Source organism: Lithobates pipiens, unplaced genomic scaffold (genome assembly GCF_037356315.1).
Source record: "Lithobates pipiens isolate NorthernLeopardFrog02 unplaced genomic scaffold, aLitPip1_a1.2 Scaffold_8, whole genome shotgun sequence".
NCBI classification, from domain to species: Eukaryota; Metazoa; Chordata; class Amphibia; order Anura; family Ranidae; genus Lithobates; species Lithobates pipiens.
Window position 1 is genome coordinate 677,066,240 of NW_027507903.1, and position 22,284 is coordinate 677,088,523.

The 22,284-nt window shown below is 47.9% G+C and overlaps 1 protein-coding gene across 1 annotated transcript in view; it reads right to left on the reverse strand.

Annotated features, from left to right (window-relative positions):
• Positions 1-16,871, reverse strand: part of LOC143962006 (asialoglycoprotein receptor 2-like) — a 51,605-nt gene extending 34,734 nt beyond the window's left edge. The window contains exons 1-3 of the mRNA XM_077471349.1: positions 16,750-16,871; positions 9,674-9,755; positions 4,955-5,026 (exon numbers count right to left, since the gene is read on the reverse strand). Of these exons, the coding sequence (XP_077327475.1) occupies positions 4,955-5,026; positions 9,674-9,746 (145 nt within the window). The 5' untranslated portion in view covers positions 9,747-9,755; positions 16,750-16,871. The remainder of the gene's footprint in view (positions 1-4,954; positions 5,027-9,673; positions 9,756-16,749) is intronic.
• Positions 16,872-22,284: the final 5,413 nt, after the last annotated feature.

The window sequence follows — 22,284 nt, forward strand, 5'->3', positions numbered from 1 at the left end:
TTTACTATATATTCTCTTTCTGCTCCTACTAACTCACTTTTAACGGTATTCTCCCATTCTCTAGATATTTTCTTAATTTTTGCCACCTGTTGAATAAGGATACCTCTGAGGTAGGCCTTTAATGCGTCCCATATTACTCCACTTGCAGCGGTATCCTTATTGAGCTCTATGAACTCTTCTAGCTGGGATAGTACTTTGCTTGCATCCCCAATAATCTCAAGCCATACTGGGTTCAGTTTCCATACTTTCGGGGGACTTCTCCCCTCTAAGTTAACCGATACCGTCACCAATGAGTGATCCGACACCCCCCTGGGTTGGTATACTATTTCCCTTACCACTTGGTTAGCTTCTTCGTTCCCCAACACTAAATCTATTCTTGAGAGTGAAGAGTAAGAACTTGAAAAACACGAATATTGTAGGAGGTCCGGATTCCGAACTCTCCACAAATCAAATAGTCCCCCTTCTTGCATAAACCTGGATAACCGACTCTCACCCTCTCTCTGCAAATTTGTCCCTGATGGGAACCTATCCTGATTTTTATTTATAACCTCGTTGAAATCTCCCACTGCTACTACTGGGATCCCAGATTTACCTACTATAAATTCCATTAGATTATATAAAACATCCAGTTTAAACGGGGGTGGAATATAAATATTTGCAATGACATACTCCCGATTTTCAATTACACAATGCAAAAATACATATCTCCCTTCTTTATCGATGCTGGTCTGCCGACAGTTAAACGCTACTTCTTTTCTTATCAACACAGCCACCCCTCTTGAATAAGAGGTGTGGACTGAGTGAAACTGAGTGGGAAATTTCCTGCTGTAGTTCTCCAACTTGGAGTCCTCAGTTAGATGCGTTTCCTGTAAGCAGACCAACCCGATATCACATTTTTCGAGGGCATCAAACACCGCTGCTTTTTTAACTGATGTACCCATCCCTCTAACGTTCCAGGAGCCAATATTCATAACTCTATCCTGCATACCTTTCCAGAAAACAGTAAAAAATGACAGGAAAAAGGGATTATCTCAATATTATAATTGATCTCATAGGGATGTTCTCTATGCCCCCTCTGAAAAAAAGTTGCGAGATGTGAGGGAACAAAAGGAGAGAAAAAAAGCCTACTCAAACTAAAATTCCTAATAACCTTGTGTATCCTTTTGAATATTGTGATACCATTCTGTCCCGAACTTCCCTTTAGTGAAAGAGAAAAGATAAACTTTTCATATATTCCCAACGTTATTTTTAATTTATCCTCTATTACTGTGCAATCTTTGCCCTTTTCCTGTCCAATATTTCCCTTTTTATTCCTTGTTCCTACTCCCCACCCCTCCCCATACCCTTCTGGGTTACCCCTAGGGGCTTTTCCTGTGACCGTTACAACCTCACCCATACCTTCAAACTCCCTTCTCTTTCCCACCCATTCACATACTACCTTATCCCCCCTCCCTAACCCAACTTCCCTTAAACCCAACCTGTGCCTCATTTTTTTTACCCTTCCTAATTTCATTCATGTAATCCTTTATACTGTGGGTGTCCCACCTCCCACCGTTGCATGTGTATATACATTGTGCCCGTAATTCAGGTGCATTGTACCCACTATATCTCCCCGTCCAAACCCACCCCCCCCCCCCCCAACGATCTCAGTCAGGGGTGAGGGGAAGAGAGAGCAGGAGGGAGCAAGGAGAGTAAAGGGATGGACAAACCAAAAAAAAAAAAAAAAAAAAACAGACTGGACAAAAAAAAAAAAAAATAAAGGGGAGAGAGAAAAAAAAAAAAAAGAAAAAAAAAGGAAAAACAGAGAAAAGGAGGAAGGGGGGGAAGAGGCTTTCCTTCCTCCCCCCCTAACCCTTCACCTCCTTATCAACCGATCCCCCTTTTCCTCCACCCAAGCTGACACACCAGCAGGAGAATCAAAAAATAAAGTCTCTCCCAAGGCTGCAACTCGTAACCGGGCTGGGTACAGCAGAGCATATGTAACATCTAATTTCTGAAGTCTGCGCTTGGTTTCAGCGAACTCTGCTCTGCGCTTCTGTAAGTCCGGGGAGAAATCAGAATAAAATGAAACTTTGGCCCCTTTATAAGTGATACTACCCATTTCTCTGGCCTTTCGGAGCACAGCCGCTTTATCTTTATAATTCAAGAATTTCAGTAAGATGGATCTGGGTTGGCCCCCTCGGCTCAGGATTCTAGCCGGGACTCTATGCGCCCTTTCGATTGCGAACTGTTGGGAAAAAGTCTCTCTTCCAAAGGTTTCAACAAGCCAATTTTCCAGAAATATGATTGGATCAGGGCCTTCACATTTTTCCGGGAGACCTACCAGCCTCACATTGTCCCTCCGGAGCCTGTTCTCCATTTCATCCAATTTCCCTGCGAATTTCCCCATCTGTATTTTTAGGTCTTTGACCTCTTGATTCAATGGGTATACCTCATCTTCAATCTGAGATATTCTCCCCTCTGCTGCTGTTATCCTATCAGCCGTGTTTTGAAGATCTTGCCGCATCAAAGCTAGCTCCTCCTTAATGCCTCTTGTTTGTTCACATAGCTCTACTAGAGATTGTTTACACACATTAACCGCCCCCAACACCTCCTTTAATGTGGGTTCTCCTTCTCCATTAATCAAATGGTCCTGCATAGACACTGTTTCGGATCTCCCGACAGTACCCACCGTTTGTTTAACTGCGTTCTTTCCCCCTACCAGTCCTGATTGCCCTTGGCTCTTTCTATCTGTTGAGATTTTTACTTGAGCTCCCTTAGTTGGCGTATGTTCAGAAGTATGCGCATATTTTTCTAGTTTTGCTGCTGCTGATGTCCCTGTTGCCATGGCCTGGGAGCTCTTTTCCTTGTCTTTATCCTTAGCTGACCTTAAAGATTGCGTTCCAACATTCTCTTGACCTGCCAGCTCTTCCCCTCTCCTCCTTGCTGCCATAATTGATTCGGTATATAACCAAGGAACACAAAAAAATTAAAAAATAAAAAGGGGGGATTGCTCTCTTCTCCTCCAGGGAAAGAGGGAGGGAGGGGAGGGGGGTACTCACAACGCAGCCTCCGCAATGCCGTGGGGATCCACTTTAGTTATATAGCCTCCAAAAGCTCCGACAATTCCCACTGTCCAGCTAGGATCCCCCTCTCTTAATAACAAGAGCAACAAAAACAGGTGCGGCACATTTTTTTTTTTTTTTTTTTTCCTTCCTTTCAAAGCCTGGTCAGATCTTACACATTTGTTAGCAGGTTAATTCATGAAAGTTCAGACAATATAAGTTCCACTCCTCCACACTTTCTATTTTCCCTTTGGAGCACTATAGGTAGCTGGCAGGCATATTATACTAGGTAAAGAGAAATATCTCTCAAGTACTTTCCACATACTGATATATAACCTCTGATACATACAGGAGATGCCAGACAATATTGCAGGTGGCCACCAGAGGTCTCTCTTCACTGCTTATTCCACTGCTTAGCTGTTTGGTTTAGAATTTTTTTACCTGGTATGTGGTATGCCGAGACTGGCTTCGTTGTGTTTATCGAGCTGTCGCCTCGTCTCCCGAGCACTCACCGGGATTTCGCTAGACCACACAGGCAGTCCCCTCTGCAGCGCCTCCACAGCCCCGGATCGACCAACAGCTCCTCCGCTCCAGTATACAAGGAGGATCCCCACGGACAAGACACCAGGTACCAGCCAGTCTGTGAGAACAGCCTATGGGAGCAAGTTGACTAAGGAAGTGTATACTAACATCCGTCCTCCTCTCTCCTCTCCTCTTGTGGGCATCACAGCTCAAAGCTCTGTTAACCGGGCACAGGCATCAGCTGTCAGCGTTGCGGTGAGAGCACACACCACTCTCACCTCTCTCACTCCTCGCAGGCTGCCGCCATCACCATCCGGTCACGCCCCCCCTGATTGTATATGTAATATATATATTTTATATACATTACATTTAAAAATTCAAATCAATATGAACCCTGCCTGGCTTGTCAGCAAAAAAGTAAATGTGCATTTATATATATATATATATATATATATATATATATATATATATATATATATATATGAATATATACAAAACGCACACTTACTCTTTTGCTGACAAGTGCCTGTGTCCTGCTGAAAAAGGTCCCCTGGTGGATAATGCCCCCCTGTACTGCGCAGGCGCAGCGCTTCTGCAGTACGAACCACAACGGAGCCACAGTCAGCTGTACACGTTGTAACGACATATTCGGTGACCTGTCGCAGTTTGCTACAGAAGTGACGTTCCGCCGCTGCCATCTTGCTACACCCCACACTCGTCCACAGTAGGGATTCCTCACTGTGTTGTTATAAACTAGAGGTTGTCTGGTTATGGCAGGTACGGCCATGGCAGGTATGTTCAGTTTTTACACTTATTTTTATTTATTTCTGAATTTAAAAAAAAATACATATTTATATCTTTTATTGCGGCAACGCAACCTTGGCACTACTTTAGGCAAAAAAGAAGTCCTAGGCCTCAGCACCACCTTGTCTCTTTCTAAAACCAGAAATGATTCTTTACAAAAAAAGGACAAATGTTCGGAGACACAACTCAAGGAAGTGACGGGTGCAAGGATTGTACGTGAGATAGGGATATAAATAGGAAGATATAGGGATGTACAGAGACATAGAGGGGAGGGTCTCCAACTGGTTGAAAAGACCATCTCGAAAGATTAGAGAAAAACAGAATGGGGCTTAACCCAGGAGTGAGAGGCCAACAGTCTCTTGAAGTTAAAAAGGGTAAAAACCAGACAATTTCTCACTCAACTTTTCTTTTTAACATTATTCACGGATTTACGTTTTTATATTTGCCTTTTATATATTTGTTTCCTGATAGTTAGTGATGAGCTGGACATCACAGGTTCTGATTAAGAGGTAAGTTCATGAATTTAATCAAAGTTCAGATGCCAAATCCAAACCCCAATACCCCAATATATTAGAGATACTCACAGGAAATGAACATTAGGAGGATCCCCAGGATCAGTATCACCCGGTGATGTGTATTCTTGGCAGCCGGAATCTCTAAAGACAGAGAGGATAGTGAATAATCCTGCGTGTATCAGGCGGTATAATAATCCTACAGAATTCTTATCTCATGTAAAGACATTTTAAATTCATCCCGGATCATCTGTGTGCTCGTTCCCTGCATACAAATCTGTAATCTTTTATTATAACTGTATGTAGCTCTGGCTCCTGATGAGCAGGTTTTTTTTTCAAAGTTACATTTCCTGAAACCACAGTTGGGTTTTGGGACTAATTTGTTTTGGGACTAATTTGTTAAATTTCTGGTTTCGGTACCAGTCCAGCTGGGTTGCACTGGGTTCTCCTTGGCCACAGGTGTCACTTTCACCGCCGGCAAGGTTAGAAACGCAATCTAGCTGGGTGTATTGAATGCCACTGATTTCCCTCGGATCCAGCCCAGTGGGAGTGTTCTCCTGCTGTGCATTCTGGGGGGTGATATTTAAGGTACTGACATCACGTGCTTCAGGGTTTCCGGAGATTATTTTCTGTCTGTTAGGTTCTGGTCCTCCTGACCAGCCCCCATGACCCTCCTGGCCTGGGGTGCGGAGCCACTCATTTCAAGTCTTGGGGCTGGCAAGCCCGAGGCGACGCAACTGCTGGGACAAGTCTGAATGAAATTCTGGGCCTATTGATCCAAAGGTGGTCCGGTGCCATCTCATCTGAAGGGAAAGGCCTGGCAACTGGAAAACCCCAGGGGAGGACTCTCCAGGAGAAGGCTGTGCGCAAGGCTGGCTTCTCTGAAGGAGTCTGGAGGCTAGGTTGAAGGACGCTACCTGGATCAACACTCATACGGTATCGCCGGATCGGCTGAGAGATACTGGAACTGTATGATAGCTTTTCCAATTTGTCTACGTCCCTCAGTAACGCTCAAGTGTGCATCATGAGTATGTGGCAGAGACTTTGTCAAACATCCTACGCTCAAGTGTACTTCACAAGTCTGTGGCAGAGACTTTGTCAAACACCTTACCGGCTGCTAGGCCTACTGAGAGGAGGTCTATCTGGGTGGTTGTACGATCCAGTTGTGAAACGGTCTTTATTCTCTGGATTTTATATAAGGACTCCATTGTATTTTTTGCAGTCTAAAGTACCGGAACTCGCTCCTAACCCTCTATCCTTATTGAAAGACTCTGTTTCTGCTTCAAATAAATAACCCTAAAGAAGATTCAGTGTCAGTTTCCACATTCTTTGGGCCATCTACCATGGGAACCCCCAAGATGGAGAAGTAAACGGGAAGGTAACGGTAAGCCCAATAAAACCAGCAGCTCCTTCGGGGGTCAGTGCTATATGTATATATCTATATTTATATCACATCTATTATTTAATAATCTTCCACTATAACCGTATATGTAACTATCACCTCATGTTATTTCATTATCATGATATAGCCAAATGAGAGTGTAGGTTCTGGTTCATACCCTGATACTGTATGTCTACTACATGTCCTACTACTGTATGTCTACTACATGTCCTTCTACCATATGTCTACTACATGTCCTGCTACTGTATGTCTACTACATGTCCTACTACTGTATGTCTACTACATGTCCTACTACTGTATGTGCAAAAAATATTGTCTTATGATGGCTAAAAAATATTGTTCCACAATGTCCAAAAATGAATGTCCTGTGATTTCCAAACATAATATCCTGCAATGTCCAAAAACAATGTGCCACTATGTCCAAAAATAATTATGTCCCATGTTGTAAAAAAAAAAAATGTCCCAAGATGTTCAGAAAATGATGTCTATGATATCTAAAAGTTAATTGCCCTTAATGTCCAAAAATAATATCCCACAATGTCCAAAAATAATGTTCATGATGTCTAAAAGATAATGTCCCAAGATGTACAAAAATAATGGCCCTTGATGTCCAAAAAGTATGTGTCCTACAGTCCTACAAAGTCTACAAATCGTCCCACGATGTCCAAAAATAATATACTAAAATGTAGAAAAAAAATTATGCACCAAGATGTCTAAAAAATAATGTCCTATCATGCCCAAAAATAATGTCCAAAGAAAGTCCCGCAAAGTAAATGTCCCAAAATGATTTTTTGCCACTGATCCTCTTACTGGGAATGACAGCACAGCTTCAATGACAGCATAGTGGTTCTTGGATGCTGGTGACCCCCGGTGTCCTAGCAAACAATGATGCATCCCTATTCATCTGAATGGAAACATTGATGCAGAGGATGCTGGCTGACATCACTGAGCAAATATAACCACGTGGTGATATTTGGTCAAGGACATCTACTAACATCCCCAGTCAAACTATCTACATTCAGATGAATGGGGGCAGGGATGCTCCATTGGTTGCTCAACCCCTGACAGCCACAGTGTCCTGCCAACCACAGACCTGAATGGGAAGCTGTCACTCATTAGTGGCAGTAGTAATACTGCTACTAATGAACACCTTCCTTGTGAATCAGGAGGTTCACAGCAGTGGGTGAAAAAGTAATTTAGTTGACCTGTTAACTAAAACGCAAGGAGCTAAAGTTTGGGGCAAAACCTGCATTGCTACACACTTGAATCTGTATCTCTAATTGTGAGTGTCAGAAATAAGATCTCCCACAAGCCTGTCATTTGTAGGTGGTAGCAGCTTGGATATTAGTGTATGTGTGCATTGTGGGAACTTTGGGATTTCCACCGGGCTGGCCAATTTCCAAGGAGGAGCAATGGACAGCAATGCTTCATGCATTGTTTTGCACCTCCTTCAACTAAGTATCCCTCAGGACCTAGGTTCTGTATATATATATATATATATATATATATATATATATATATATATATATATATATATATATATATATATATATATAGCGCTGGCTCCTGATGAGCAGGCGCTATTGTTTTTCAAAAATTAAGTTGCCTGGAGCCACAGTTGGGCTTCAGGATAATTTCTCTAAATTTCTGGTTTCAGTACCAGTCCAGCTGGGTTGCACTGGGTTCTCCTTGACCGTAGGTGTCGCTGTCACCGCCGGCAAGAGTAGAAAGTCTAGCTGGATGCATTGAATGCCACTTATCTCTCAGAACCAGCCCAGTGGGAGTGTTTTCCTGTTGTGCATTCTGGGGGGTGGTATTTAAGGTACCAACGCCATGTTAGGGGGGATTATTTTCTGTCTGTTTGGTTCTGGTGGTCCTCCTGACCCAGCTCTGTGGCCCTCCTGGTCTGGGGTGCGAAACTATGCATTCTGTGTCTCGAGGCTGGCTGGCCCGAGGCGATGCAACTGAAGGGATAGGCCCGAGCGAATTTCAGAGCCTACTGATCCAGGGATGGTCCGGTGCCATCTCATCTGAAGGGAGAGGCCCAGCAATTGAAGAACCCCAGGGAAGGACTCTTTCGGGAGGAGACCATGCGCAAGGCTGGTTTCTCTGAAGGAGCCTGGAGGCTTAGTTGAAGGACGCAACCTGGATCTACACTCCTTTGGTATCACCTGGTTGGCTGAGAGAAGCTGGTTCTGTATGTCAGTTCTTTAAATTCATCCCAATCCCTCAGTAATGCTCAAGTGTATCTTACAAGTCTGTGGCAGAGACTTTACTGAGCATCCCATCAGCTGCTAGGCCTAGTGAGAGAGGTCTATCTGGGGGTTGTTGAATCCAGTTTGTGGAACAGTTTTATCCTCTAGATTCTTCTAATACCTTCACCCTGCAATTTAAGTGCCTGAACTCATCCTTAACCCTCTACCCTTTATTAAGAGACTTTGTCTTTTTTCTAAATAAATAATCCAAAAGAGGATTCGGTGTCAGTTTCAACATTTTTAGGCTAGGAAGCAGGTGAGGTAACGGTAAGCCCAAATTAAACCAGCAGCTCCTTCAGGGGTCGGTGCTATATATATATATATATATATATATATATATATATATATATATATAGTGACAGTACTACAACACTCTATCACAGACTTTTTCTCACCCAGGGTTTTTGCCCAGGCAGGTTGAGGCGCTCCGAAGGGGTTTAGGTCATATGGAGGAAACTGGATTTTCAGTTTCCTCTGAGTTTAGAAAAACCCTCTTTGGGTCCTAGAGCCCGGAGACTTTGTGGAGACTTATGAGGGATGAACTCTCCAATCTCGGCTCCGTGTGTTTTGAGCAACCAGCTTGTGCAATTTTGTTTTGGGAGAGACTGCCCTTCCCTAAGGAGTCCATATGACTGCAAGGGGGCAGCTAGAAACACGTGTCCAGTTTTAGAGGGTACTGTCTGGAGGAACAGATAAGAGTCTATGTTTGAGGCCACAGCAACAGATCTGCAAAAACAAACCAGGAAGCTGCTAATAATTGTTTGTTTGCTGAACAATTCCCAATACCCCCTACCAGGGTAACATCTGTGTTTTTAATAATAGTGGTCAGGAAGAAGCCTTATAAGAAGAGTCCTTATGATCTCTACACTTGAGTTAATTTCCCACAAAATATGTAGATATATTGTATATCACCATGTATATCATATTTAAGTATAAAATGTATACTAAATCAGGGCAACCAATGAGGTTCTGTTTTTTATTACCTCAGTACAGATATAGTAAAAAGTGATTTCTGATTGGTAGAGCCATTATAGCAGTATTAGTATTAGTAGACATGTGTCCTATACATGAAGACTCGGGTCCTCAGCTGTCCATAATAGATTAAGAGGATACCCCCTCATTATAATAACTTACCTTTGGCTGTTGATGCATTCTTCATCCTTTTTAAATGAAGATCACCCATATTGGCATATGTATTTTTTCTCATAAAAGCGCCCTGAAGAAGAACACAGACCTTAATATACATATTGTAGATACCAGGGGGGATTTTCAGGTAATGTAATTCACATATAGTGGCGCTCTACACAGCATTTTATCAATAAGAGATGGAGCTTTTCTGAAATATGATGCTATTGACATTTATTGTGACCTATCGGGAATTTATTCTTGGAGAATTGTAAAAGTTACTGACGCCAATGATAAATTCTATAATATATCGACTTACATAACAATGTATAATTAAGCATTTTAAGCATTTAACAGAAAAACCTTGGGATCATTAGAATTTAATTGTATTATTACTATCACGACTTAAGACGCATCTTCCACGAGGGTCGGAGTAGATGACCAGGACTGGTTGAGGCAGCGGTGCAGATGGGCCAAAGCCACAGAGCTGACACAGAATGTTTGGAGAATCTGCTTCTTTCGCTAAAGTGAGAGCCCTGAAAAGGTCCATCTAGAGGTAGAGAGATCGTTCTACAGGTGATACTCAGGCTGTGGTCCTCTGACTCACCCAAGCAGATCGCAACTGCACTGCCGCAACTCCCTGGCAGTGTTGGAGGAGCACATGTATCACAAGGCAACAGATAAGGCTGAAGGAAATAGCAAGGCTTACTAAGGCATACTGGGAACACGTGGCTAAACGCAGTTAGGGACTCACTGGGATGATGGATCAAGCAGCTGGAAGTTGATAAGGACACACTGGGAACACATTGTGGAAAGCATGCTAGAACACACTGGGAATGCTAGGTTCGAATCAGGTAGGGAGACTCTGTGAATACAAGGCTGGAAGCAGATTGGGACACACTGGGAATACTAGACTGTAACACACTGGGAGCACAAGACTGGAAGCAGGCTGGGTCACACTGGGGACACAAGGCTTGAAGCAGGATGGGACACATTGGGAGCACAAGGCTGGAAGCAGGCTGGGAAACCATGGAAACACAAGGCTGAAAGAAGGCTGGAATGCATTGAAAACGAAAAACTGGAAGCAGGCTGGTACACGCTGGGAACACAAGGCTGGAAGCAGGCTGGTACACGCTGGGAACACAAGGCTGGAAGCAGGCTTGTACACGCTGGGAACACAGGGCTGGAAGAAGGCTGGTACACGCTGGGAACACAAGGCTGGGAGAAAGCTGGTACACGCTGGGAACACAAGGCTGGAAGCAGGCTGGTACACACTGGGAACACAAGGCTGAGTGAGTGGCTTCAATATTTTCAAGTACGCAATTTTTATAAAGAGCTGAGTAGGTCAAGTCTCTGTGGGGACTTAACTCAGTTTGAGGAGTTGTGCCTCTCTGACTCAAAATGCCCCCATGCTTTATCTATAACATATGGCATTTTATTATCGCACACATTTCCTGACCGCCCCTTCTATGACCGAGACTGGGAGCTAGGTTAAAATATGGCCCTTTGCGACTGGGATAAAGTGTTCTCTCTGACTTTTAACTACTTGCCGCCCGCGCTATAGCCGAAAGATGGCTAAAGCATGGACCTTAATTGCTGGGAGGACATCCATGGACATCCTCCCCTGCATGAGCTGCCTGCATGTCCCTGTGGGTTGCGTGGGGCGCGCTCTGTGATAACGACCCCTTGCCGCGTGATCAGCTGTCAGCCAATGACAGTTGAGCATGCAATGTAAACAAAAGATTGATAATCTGTATTTGTTTCCCCTCACACTGTCAGTGTGAGGGGAAAAAAAAGCAGATCATTGTCTTCTGTCAGAGGGACATCACTCCCTCACAAAGAGAGCCACGGCTGCCTCATCAGTGCCCACCATTGCCACCTATAAGTAGTGGTGAACACAGGGAGGGCGGTGGAGAGCATGGGGAGGTGGAGCACACTGGGGGGGTTGGCAGAGAGCATGGGGGAGGTGGAGCACACTGGGGGGTGGAGCACACTGAGGGGGGTGGCAGAGAGCATGGGGGAGGTGGAGTGAACTGGGGGGTGGCAGAGAGCAAGGGGGAGGTGGAGCACATGGGGGATGGCAGAGAGAATGGGGGAGGTGGGTGGAGCGCACTTGGGGGTGGCAGAGGGCATGGGGGAGGTGGCAGAGAGCATGGGGGAGGTGGAGCGCACTGGGGGTGGCAGAGAGCATGGGGAAGGTGGAGCGCACTGGGGGGTGGCAGAGAGAATGGGGGAGGTGGAGCACACTGGGGGGTTGCAGATAGCATGGGGGAGGTAGAGCACACTGGGGGGTGGCAGATAGCATGGGGGAGGTAGAGCGCACTGGGGGGGGGGGGTGACAGAGAGCATGGGGGAGGTGGAGAGCACTGGGGGGTGGCAGAGGGCATGGGGGAGGTGGAGCGCACTGGGGGGTGACAGATGGCATGTGGGAGGTGGATGACACTGGGGGGGTGGTGGAGAGCATGGGGGGAGGTGGAGAGCACAGGTAGGGTGGCGGAGAGCATTGGGTAGGTGGATAGCACAGGGAGGGTGGTGAAGAACACAGGGAAGGCGGTGGAGAGCATGGGGAGGTGGAGAGCACTGGGGGGTGGCAGATAGCATGGGGGAGGTAGAGCGCACTGGGGGGTGGCAGAGAGCATGGGGGAGGTGGAGAGCACTGGGGGGTGGCAGAGGGCATGGGGGAGGTGGAGCGCACTGGGGGTGACAGAGGGCATGGAGGAGGAGGAGCGCACTGGGGGGGTGGCAGAGGGCATGGGGGAGGTGGAGCGCACTGGGGGGTGGCAGAAGGCATGGAGGAGGTGGAGCGCACTAGGGGGTGCAGAGGGCATGGGGGAGGTGGAGCGCACTGTGGGGTGGCAGAGGGCATGGGAGAGATGGACCACACTGGGGGGGTGGCAGACAGCATGGGGGAGGTGGAGCACACTGGGGGGGGTGGCAGAGGGCATGTGGGAGGTGGATCGCACTGGGGGGGGGGGTGGAGAGCATGGGAGGAGGTGGAGAGCACAGGTAGGGTGGCGGAGAGCATTGGGTAGGTGGAGAGCACAGGGAGGGTGGTGGAGAACACAGGGAAGGCAGTGGAGAGCATGGGGAGGTGGAGCGCACTGGGGGGTTAGCAGAGAGCATGGGGGACGTGGAGCACACTGGGGGGTGGATCACACTGGGGAGGTGGCAGAGGGCATGGGGGAGGTGGAGCGCACTGGGGGGTGAAAGAGGGCATGGAGGAGAAGGAGCGCACTGGGGGGGTGGCAGAGGGCATGGGTGAGATGGAGCATACTGGGGGGGTGGTAGAGAGCATTGGGGGAGGTGGAGAGCACAGGGAGGGTGGCGGAGAGCATTGGGTAGGTGGAGAGCACAGGGAGGGTGGTGGAGAACATGGGGAGGTGGAGCGCACTGGGGGGTTGGCAGAGAGCATGAGGGATGTGGAGCACACTGGGGGGTGGAGCACACTGGGGGGTGGCAGAGGGCATGGGGGATTTGGAGTGCACTGGGGGGGTGACAGGGGGCCTGGGGGAAGTGGAGCACACTGGGGGGGTGGCAGAGAGCATGAGGGAGGTGGAGCACTCTGGGGGGTGGCAGAAAGTATGGAGGAGGTGGAGCGCACTGGAGGGGTGGCAGAGAGCATGGGGGAGGTGGAGCGCACAAGGGGGTGGCAGAGGGCATGGGGGATTTGGAGTGCACTGGGGGGTGGTAGAGGCCATGGGGGATGTGGAGCGCACTGGTGGGTGGCAAAGAGCATGGGGAGGTGGAGCACTGGGGGGGGTGGCAGAGAGCATGGGGGAGGTGGAGTGCACTGGGGGGTGGCAGAGGGCATGGGGGAGGTGGAGCACACTGGGGGGTAGGAGAGGGCATGGGCAAGGTGGAGCACACTGTGGGGGTGGCAGAGGGCATGGGGAGGTGGAGCGCACGGAGGAGTGGCAGAGGGCATGAGGGATGTGGAGCGCACTGGGGGGTGGCAAAAAGCATGGGGGGTGGAGCGCACTGGGGGGGTGGCAGAGAGCATAGGGGAGGTGGAGTGCACTGGGGGTGGCAGAGGGCATGGGGGAGGAGGAATACACTGGGGGTGGCAGAGGGCATGGGGGAGGTGAAGCACACTGGGGGGGTGGCAGAGGGCATGGGTGAGGTGGAGCATACTGGGGGGTGGTGGAGAGCATGGGGGAGGTGGAGAGCACAGGGAGGGTGGCGGAGAGCTTTGGGTAGGTGGAGAGCACAGGGAGGGTGGTGGAGAACATGGGGAGGTGGAGAGCACTGGGGGGTTGGCAGAGAGCATGGGGGACGTGGAGCACACTGGGGGGTGGAGCACACTGGGGGGTGGCAGAGGGCATGGGGGATTTGGAGTGCACTGGGGGGGTGACAGAGAGCATGGGGGAAGTGGAGCACACTGGGGGGGTGGCAGAGAGCATGGGGGAGGTGGAGTACACTGGGGGGTGGCAGAGAGCATGGAGGAGGTGGAGCGCACTGGGGGGGTGGCAGAGAGCATGGGGGAGGTGGAGCGCACTGGGGGGTGGCAGAGAGCATGGTGGAGGTGGAGCGCACTGGGGGGTGACAGAGGGCATGGGGGAGGTGGAGCGCACTGGTGGGGTGGCAGAGGGCATGGGGGAGGTGGAGCGCACTGGGGGTGGCAGAAGGCATGGGAGAGGTGGAGCGCACTGGGGGGGTGGCAGAGAGAGAGCAGGACAGGAGGAGCGGTGGGGGCGGCTGCATATAGAACAATCATTCTCTCCATCTTCCTCCTGCAGTCTCCTGCTTCTCCTCTCCCTCTCGCAGGCATTCCGATACTGCAGGAGGAAGATGGAGAGAATGATTGTTCTCTATGCAGCCACCCCCACTGCTCCCCATATCCTGGTTATAAGGGGGTGAGCGCAGAGCACGGGCGGAATTCGCGTTTTGTTATCCGGTGTTCTGCCAGGACTCAGCAGCAGGTGTCTGCTCTGGCTCCTCCCCCTTCACAGTCACGCCCCCTGGCAGGCTGCCACCGATGGCCGACCTATACGGGCAGCCACGGGGAGGCCTCTATGTTTACATCCTCCCAACGCCGATGGGCTGAGTTTAGCTGGCAGCTCGGCGGCCGTGGAGAGGCTGCATGAGCGGCGCGGGCTCAAAGAGCTTAGTGCCCCGCATGTACTTGCAGCATGGCCGCCCCGGCCCACTGGGCATTTGTCCGGTTTGCCCTATGGCCAATCTGGGCCTGCAGTCATTCCATAAACACATACCACATACTCTGCATATATCATTTTAGGAAAATATGCTTATAAAATAGTTTACCATTTGCCAATAAATAAAAAAATATGTCCCCGGATTTCATTTTGAAAATCTGGTCACCTTACTCTGGGAGCACAAGGCTGGAAGAAGGGTGGGACACATTGGGAGCAAATTAGAAGATGGTGGGAATTACTGAAAGCACAGAAAAACTCTAGATGAGAAAACGGGTCCAGCGTGTCGACATGGACATGGTGCTCAAACACTGCGCAACTCTCTTGCCGACAGCATCAAAGTGGTCTTTCTCTGGTCAACTGCGTCAAAGTGACCCCTCTCTGGTCACCTGAATAAAAGTGATCCCTCACTTGCCATCGGCATCAACGTAGTTCATTTGCTGGCCAACTATGTCAAAGTGATCCCTCTCTGGTCAACTGAATCAAAGTAATCCCTCTGTATTCTACTACGTCAAAGTGATCCCTCTCTGGCCAACTGAATCAAATTGATCCTCTTTGGCCAAATGTGTCAAAGTGATCCCTTTCTGGTCATCTGAACTAAAGTGATCCTTCTCTGGCCAACTGCATCAAAGTGATCCCTCTCTTGTCAACTGCATCAAAGTGATCCCTTTCTGGTCAACTGAATCAAAGTGATCCCTCTCTGGCCAACAGTGTAAAAGTGATCCCTCTTTGGCAAACTCCAAAAAGTTATCCCTCTCTGGCCAACTCAATCAAAGTGATCCCTCTCTGGTCAACTGCATCAAAGTGATCCCTCTCTGACCAACTGTGTCAAAGTGAACCCTCTCTAGTCAAGTGCATCAAAGTGATCCCATTCTGGTCAACTGAATCAAAGTGATCCCTCGCTGAACAACTGCACCAGTGTGATTCCCCTCTGGCCAAAATAATCAAAGTTATCCCTCCCTGTGTTAAAGTGAGCCCTTTCTGGTCAACTGAATAAAGTTATCCCTCTCTGGCCAACAGAATCCAATTGATCCCTCTCTGGCCAACTGCGTCCAATGTATTCCTTTCTGGTCAACTGAATCAAAGTCATCCTTCTCTGGCCAACTTAATGAAGTTATCCCTCTCTGGCCAACTGCGTCAAAGTGATCCCTCTCTGGCCAACTGCATCAAATGTATTCCTTTCTGGTAAACTGAATCAAAGTCATCCATCTCTGGCCAACTGCATTGGAGTGATCCCTCTCTTGTCAACTGCATCAAAGTTATCCCTTTCTGGTCAACTGAATCAAAGTAATCGCACTCTAGTCAACGGTGTTAAAGTGATCCCTCTCTTGACAACTGCATCAAAGTGAGCCCTTTCTGGTCAACTGAATCAAGGTGATCCCTCTCTGGCCAACAGTGTCAAAGTGATCCCTCTCTGGTCAACTGAATCAAATTGATACCTCTCTGGTCAAAGTGAAACATCTCTGGTCAAAGGCATCAAAGGAATCCCTCTCTGGTCAACTGCATCAAAGGCCCCATACACACTATCAGTTTTTCTGCTGAGTTTTTCCTTCAGATTTACCAAAACCACATAATATGAGGTCAAACCTTAGGAGTTTCAATGTGTATGCAATCAGGCAGGCCCTTCTACTACATGGCTTTGGTAAACCTGAAGGAAAAAATCAGCAGATAATCTGATAGTGTGTATGGGGCTAAAGTAATACCTTTATGGTCATCTGAAACAAAGTGATCCCTCTCTGGTCAACTGCCTCAAAGTTATCCCTTCCTGGTGAACTGTGTTAAAGTGAGCCCTTTCTGGTCAACTACATCAAAGTGATCCCTCACTAGCCAAATGCATCAAATGAATCCCTTTGCTGGCCAACTATGTCAAAGTGACCCCATTCTTATCCCCCCTCCCCCCCTCAATATTAATCAATGATCACATCTACAACCTACCTGATTCCCTCTGCAGACAAACCCGATTCTGTGCGCTGCTCAGTCTGCCTCTTCGATCCCTGTTGATTTTATAGTTAGGTACTTCCTAAAATAAGGTGTTGCCACATACTGCATTTCAGTTTTAGGAACTTAGAAATACCACAATAAAGAGGAAGTGCATGTATTTCTGTAATATCCTGTAGAAACGTGTGCCCACTCATGAACTTGTTATTGAATCACAGTAATTTACGGACTATGATTGGTTTATAATATACTTGTTTGCACTACTAATCTACTACTCTGGAGGATGGGGAAAACAGTTCAATCTCTGTATTTGTGGACAATACTAAGCTAAGCAGGGCAATAACTTCTCCGCAGGATGTGGAAACCTTGCAAAAAAATCTGAACAAATTAATGAGGTGGGCAACTACATGGAAAATGAGGTTTAATGTAGAAAAATGTAAAATAATGCATTTGGGTGGCAAAAATCTCAATGCAATTTATACACTGGGGGAGAACCTCTGGGGGGATCTAGGATGGAAAAGGACCTGGGGGTCCTAGTAGATGATAGGCTCAGCAATGCCAAGCTGCTGCTAACAAAACAAACAGAATATTGGCATTAAAAAGGGGATCAACTCCAGAGATAAAACGATAATTCTCACCACTCTACAAGACTCTGGTCCAGCCGCACCTGGACTATGCCGTCCAGTGCTGGTCAGCGGAACCCTCAAGGAATCAACACACATTAACCCCTTTAATGCATACTATGTGTGAGCGCTGGGGTTTTTGTGACATCCATGAATATGCAAGCACCTGGCGCCTTAGTCTTGAGGACTTTCTATTTAGTAGAAATATAAGAGTTTTTTTCTATATGTCTTCATATGTCTCGATATAAGTCTATTCACACACACTATAAGATATGTAGTGAGGTTGATAACCGTTTTATTTACAGATAGGTTAATAAGTGGTTGTTTCCGTTATATATATATATATATATATATATATATATATATATATATATATATATATATATATATATATATATATATATGAGATTCATGTGTGGCAAAGGGCCTTATGTCAACACTCACACACGGACAAGGGTACTTATTTCTTTATTCAACTTTATGGATGTAATAGCACTCACTTAAACTATTTAATAATTTGTTAATTTAATTTATTAGTTTAATTCATTAGTTCATTCGCTTGTGATTAACATTTGAATATTATGGGGGAGTGGCCTGGATGCGGCTGAAGATGGCAGCCTAAGCCTACCGCTCTGATACTCAACGGCCCCTACATCCGCACCACGGGAGAATAAGCAAGCAGAAGATGAGCAAAATGGACCGGGATCCCTCCGCCACCCGATCCCGCTCACTGCGGGACCCCGACACACAACTCTCCGGCAGTATACCAGAGATCTTCAGGTCCAGAACGTGGGAGAGAGCCGCGGCCATGCAGGCCTCCAGGGAGGTGAGCCACAGCCCCACGAGGCAGCCCGGAATACCAGCATGTGAGCTCCAGCCTCCAGCTGCACACAGCCTGAGCATTGAAGACCTCAGAGCGGTGGCCACTGATATAAAAAACACCCTGTCAGCTGTAATAGCTGAACTGAGACTAGATTTGCAGGGCGTTTAGAGGAGGTGGAAGAGATCATAGAATGCCGTGAGGAGGCGATAAACGCAGCACACCACTGCATAGGCACCCACTCCACACAAATCCGAGAGATGCAGAGACATATCGAAGATTTAGACAACTGGGGTCGCCGTCACAAACATCAGAATCAAGGGACTCCCTGAATCGATCGATTCTGATCATCTTCCTCATGCCGTGCCAAACATCTTCAATGATCTGCTAGGCCGCCCACCCCACACACCGGTGGAGATGGAATGACTACACCGTGCATTACGCCCTAGGGGCAGAGATACAGACCCCCCAAGAGACATTATCGGATGTCTAACCAACTTCGGAATAAAGGAAGAAATAATGAGGCAAGCAAGACTCAGGAGACACATCTTATACCGGGGCACAGAAATTAAATTATACCACGACTTGTCCCAAATCACCTTACAAAAGTGCAGAGCTTTGCGTCCGCTCCTGGATGTATTGAGAGACAGGAACATCCCCTATAGGTGGAAATTTCCTTTCTGCCTGCAAGCGGGCTCAGGCGGCAGAGTTTGTCTCCTGCATCACCCAGAGGAAGCTAATGCATTCTGCGACAATTTAGGGATCCCAACAGTCGTAATCCAGGACTGGAATCGCGACCCACGAGGTGAAGGCAGACAACAAGAGGAACCAATGGAAGCCTCCCACAGAGAATACCTACCTGCAACCAGAAGACGCCGACTTTCCCCACGTCTCTCGCCTCCACCGGCTAACAGGAGAAGGAAGGGTCTCAGCATCGCCGGCACACAGGAAAGCCAGAACAGATTAAACAACGCAACCAGCTCCCCCAAATGCCATGAAGATCCGCAAAATAACTTTCCACGATACACATCCGCCATGAAGTCGACGAGGAAACAATCAACACGATAACAACCCCCTGGTACAGTATTGATACACAACCCTTCGTGCAGAGGTAAGAACAAAACCTGTAGCTCTCTTAGGAGATGGGCACCTCTGTACCCACATGTGCACCGAACGAACAGGTACTCCTCCGCGCTGGCACGAACACCACATAGGGACCTGAAGAATGATCCTAAAAGCAGACTCCCGAACTATGCAAATAAGTCTCAAGGACCCAAACCTCCACGTTCGATACACCATGGTCAGATAAATCCCCTTGCTGTGTCCTGACCCAGTTAGAACTGTAAGCCCAGCAGTGTGATATAGCCATACTCGCTTAGGCAGACACATGCTCTACGGTAGATAGCAGGGCGTACATCCTATCCATCTGCCGATTCCCAACTATATCTCCCCCTCCAACTATAGCAAATACAAAAGACACCCAAATAACCAATCATTAAGCCCATAACCACATACCACCTTTAAAACAAGCTAAAAGACGGAAAGGATGTACCCAACACACCATTGTCTGACAAACACACCCAAACCAAGGTGGGATACTGACACACACACAGTCAAACACTATATGATCTCAAGAGTCATTGCGATATGGTCAGACTGCTAACAAGGTGTATTTTGAGATTGTTTAGACACCTATGCCAAGGACAAACGCTATAAGCAAAGGGACATGGACATAGAAAACGTTCACTACAAATACCTCACAGGGCTGACCAGCAGAATAAACAGAACACAAAACCAACTACCATGAACGATCCGCATATATCAAGGTCAAAGAGCGGTAGAGACTCTAGCATAAGCGTCCGCATCGCAAGAGGTAGAGAAAGCCTCTATAAGAATACTACACCTGGATCCAGCAATCGTTTAAAAGGTGTCAAAACAAGGTCTGAAACGGGGGCGTGGCTTGCGCGCGAGCGAGATGGCAGCCTAAGCCTGGAGCTCCCGTCGGCCGGCCGGACATTCACAGCGACACGGACCCCAGCGACACCCGGCGAACCGGCATCCTACCCCGGAGAGGTTCCGGACCGACACGCCGCGATGTCCCGCAAACGAAAGGAGGAAAAGAACCTCCAAAAGCTTACAGCTCTCTCCTTCCTGCGCGAGAGGCCTAGCCAAGATGGCGCCGGCGGGACCGCCGCGCGCCAGGCCTCAGCGTACACAGACCTGCCTAGCTGCGATCCTGGAGATCCGGATGGGGAAACATCTCCATGTCCATCCGTCCGCTCACCTCCAGCATCTCCATCCTCCAGAAGCCCAGTAAAAGCGCGGATGCGCCTGGATACAGCGGACAAGGCCCAGGCCACAGTGAGTACAGAACTGCATAACTCACACGCCATCTCATCCCTGCAATCCTCCATTGCGGCCTTCCCCACCTCAGGCCAGCCGGTCCTTGACACCACGATGAAGGACATGCTCCTCTCTTTACAATCATCCCTCATGACCAACCTATCATCACTGATCCATAAGTTTACCACTGATATGAGGCAAATGGGGGACAGGGTGCAATATATGGAAGAGAAAATGGAGGAGTGCACGATTACTGTTAACGACTTGGTTGACTCATGTATGGCCCAGAAAGATGATACTGATTGGATCAAATCCAAAATCGCAGACCTTGAAGACCGTTCCCGCCGCAATAACATAAAGATACGCGGTATTCCGGAATCGGTCCCTCCCACAGACCTGCATAAATTTGCGACCACCATGTTTTCTACCATGCTACCTGAGCTGACGCCCATTGAACTCACTATAGACCGCATACACCGGATCCCTAAACCAGGCCATCTAGCGGACACGGTTCCCAGAGATGTATTACTAAGGATCCACTTTTACCAAGCGAAGGAACAAATCCTTTCTAAAGCTAGAACCCTCAACACCCTGCCAGCCCCTTATTCAGAGATTCAACTTTTCGCGGACCTCTCCCAGCACACTCTTCAACTACGCAGACAGTTGAAATCCATTACTAAAGCTCTTTTTAACCATAAAATCGCCTATAAATGGCGCCACCCCGCCACTGTTCTAGTCCTACACAACGGCATTCCTCATTCCATCTCTACGGTGGAAGGTGGCACGAAACTTCTACAGTCATGGGGCATTGGCCCGGAGACGCCGGCTAGCCATCCTCCACCACCCAGGGGAGGTGTTTCCCCTCATCGGGGATCTCATCGGGGATCTATCCGCAGAAACCATCACCCACAGCTGATTTGATGCTATGCTGAGTATAACCCTCCGTGTCTCAAGTAGAGCTACCTTTAGAATCCGGTTCGGCTGACCGTTTCCTTCATTGATTCTAGAGCCCGAACTTTCCCCCTGGTTACGTCAGCGCCCATTAGGGATATTCATCGCTGACCTGTTTTCTACACTACTGGTTCCCTTATTTCAAGTTAAGCTGTTTTGTTTTGTTTACTTTGTTATTTTCACTGCCTCACATCGTGCTGTATCGCTGCTCTGCATTATAACTGTGATTTATACCCGTAGAGTATCACCTAGAGTATCCAAAGCAACTTCGCCTAGTATTTTGAATATTTGACTGACGCCACGGAACCTCTATTCATCATCTTGCCCGGTATCTGCTCTCCGCTGGAGTTAGAGATATCCTTGCCGACAATACCTCGCTTCTCCCAACTGTAAGTCTACTAACTGTTCTGCTCCATCCACTGGACTAAAAATGTCAATTACTGTTGTCTCTCTCAATGCAAAAGGCCTAAACCATCCGGCCAAACGCACATCACTGTGGAAAACGGCCTTGTCACTCAAATGCGATCTGCTCTGTGTCCAGGAAACGCATTTTATGAGAGATTCCCCACCCCGCTGCCAGCACAAAGCATTTCCTCATATCTTCCAAGCCTTCTATTCTAAAAAGCAACGAGGTGTAATGATTGCTGTTCGGGACACTGTCCTTTTCCAGCTACAGAACTGCATTACCGACACAGAAGGAAGATACATTATTCTGGTCTGCACAATAGACAACGTCCAATATACATTAGTTTCGTTGTACGCACCGAATTATCGCCAGATGTCCTTTCTAAGGGA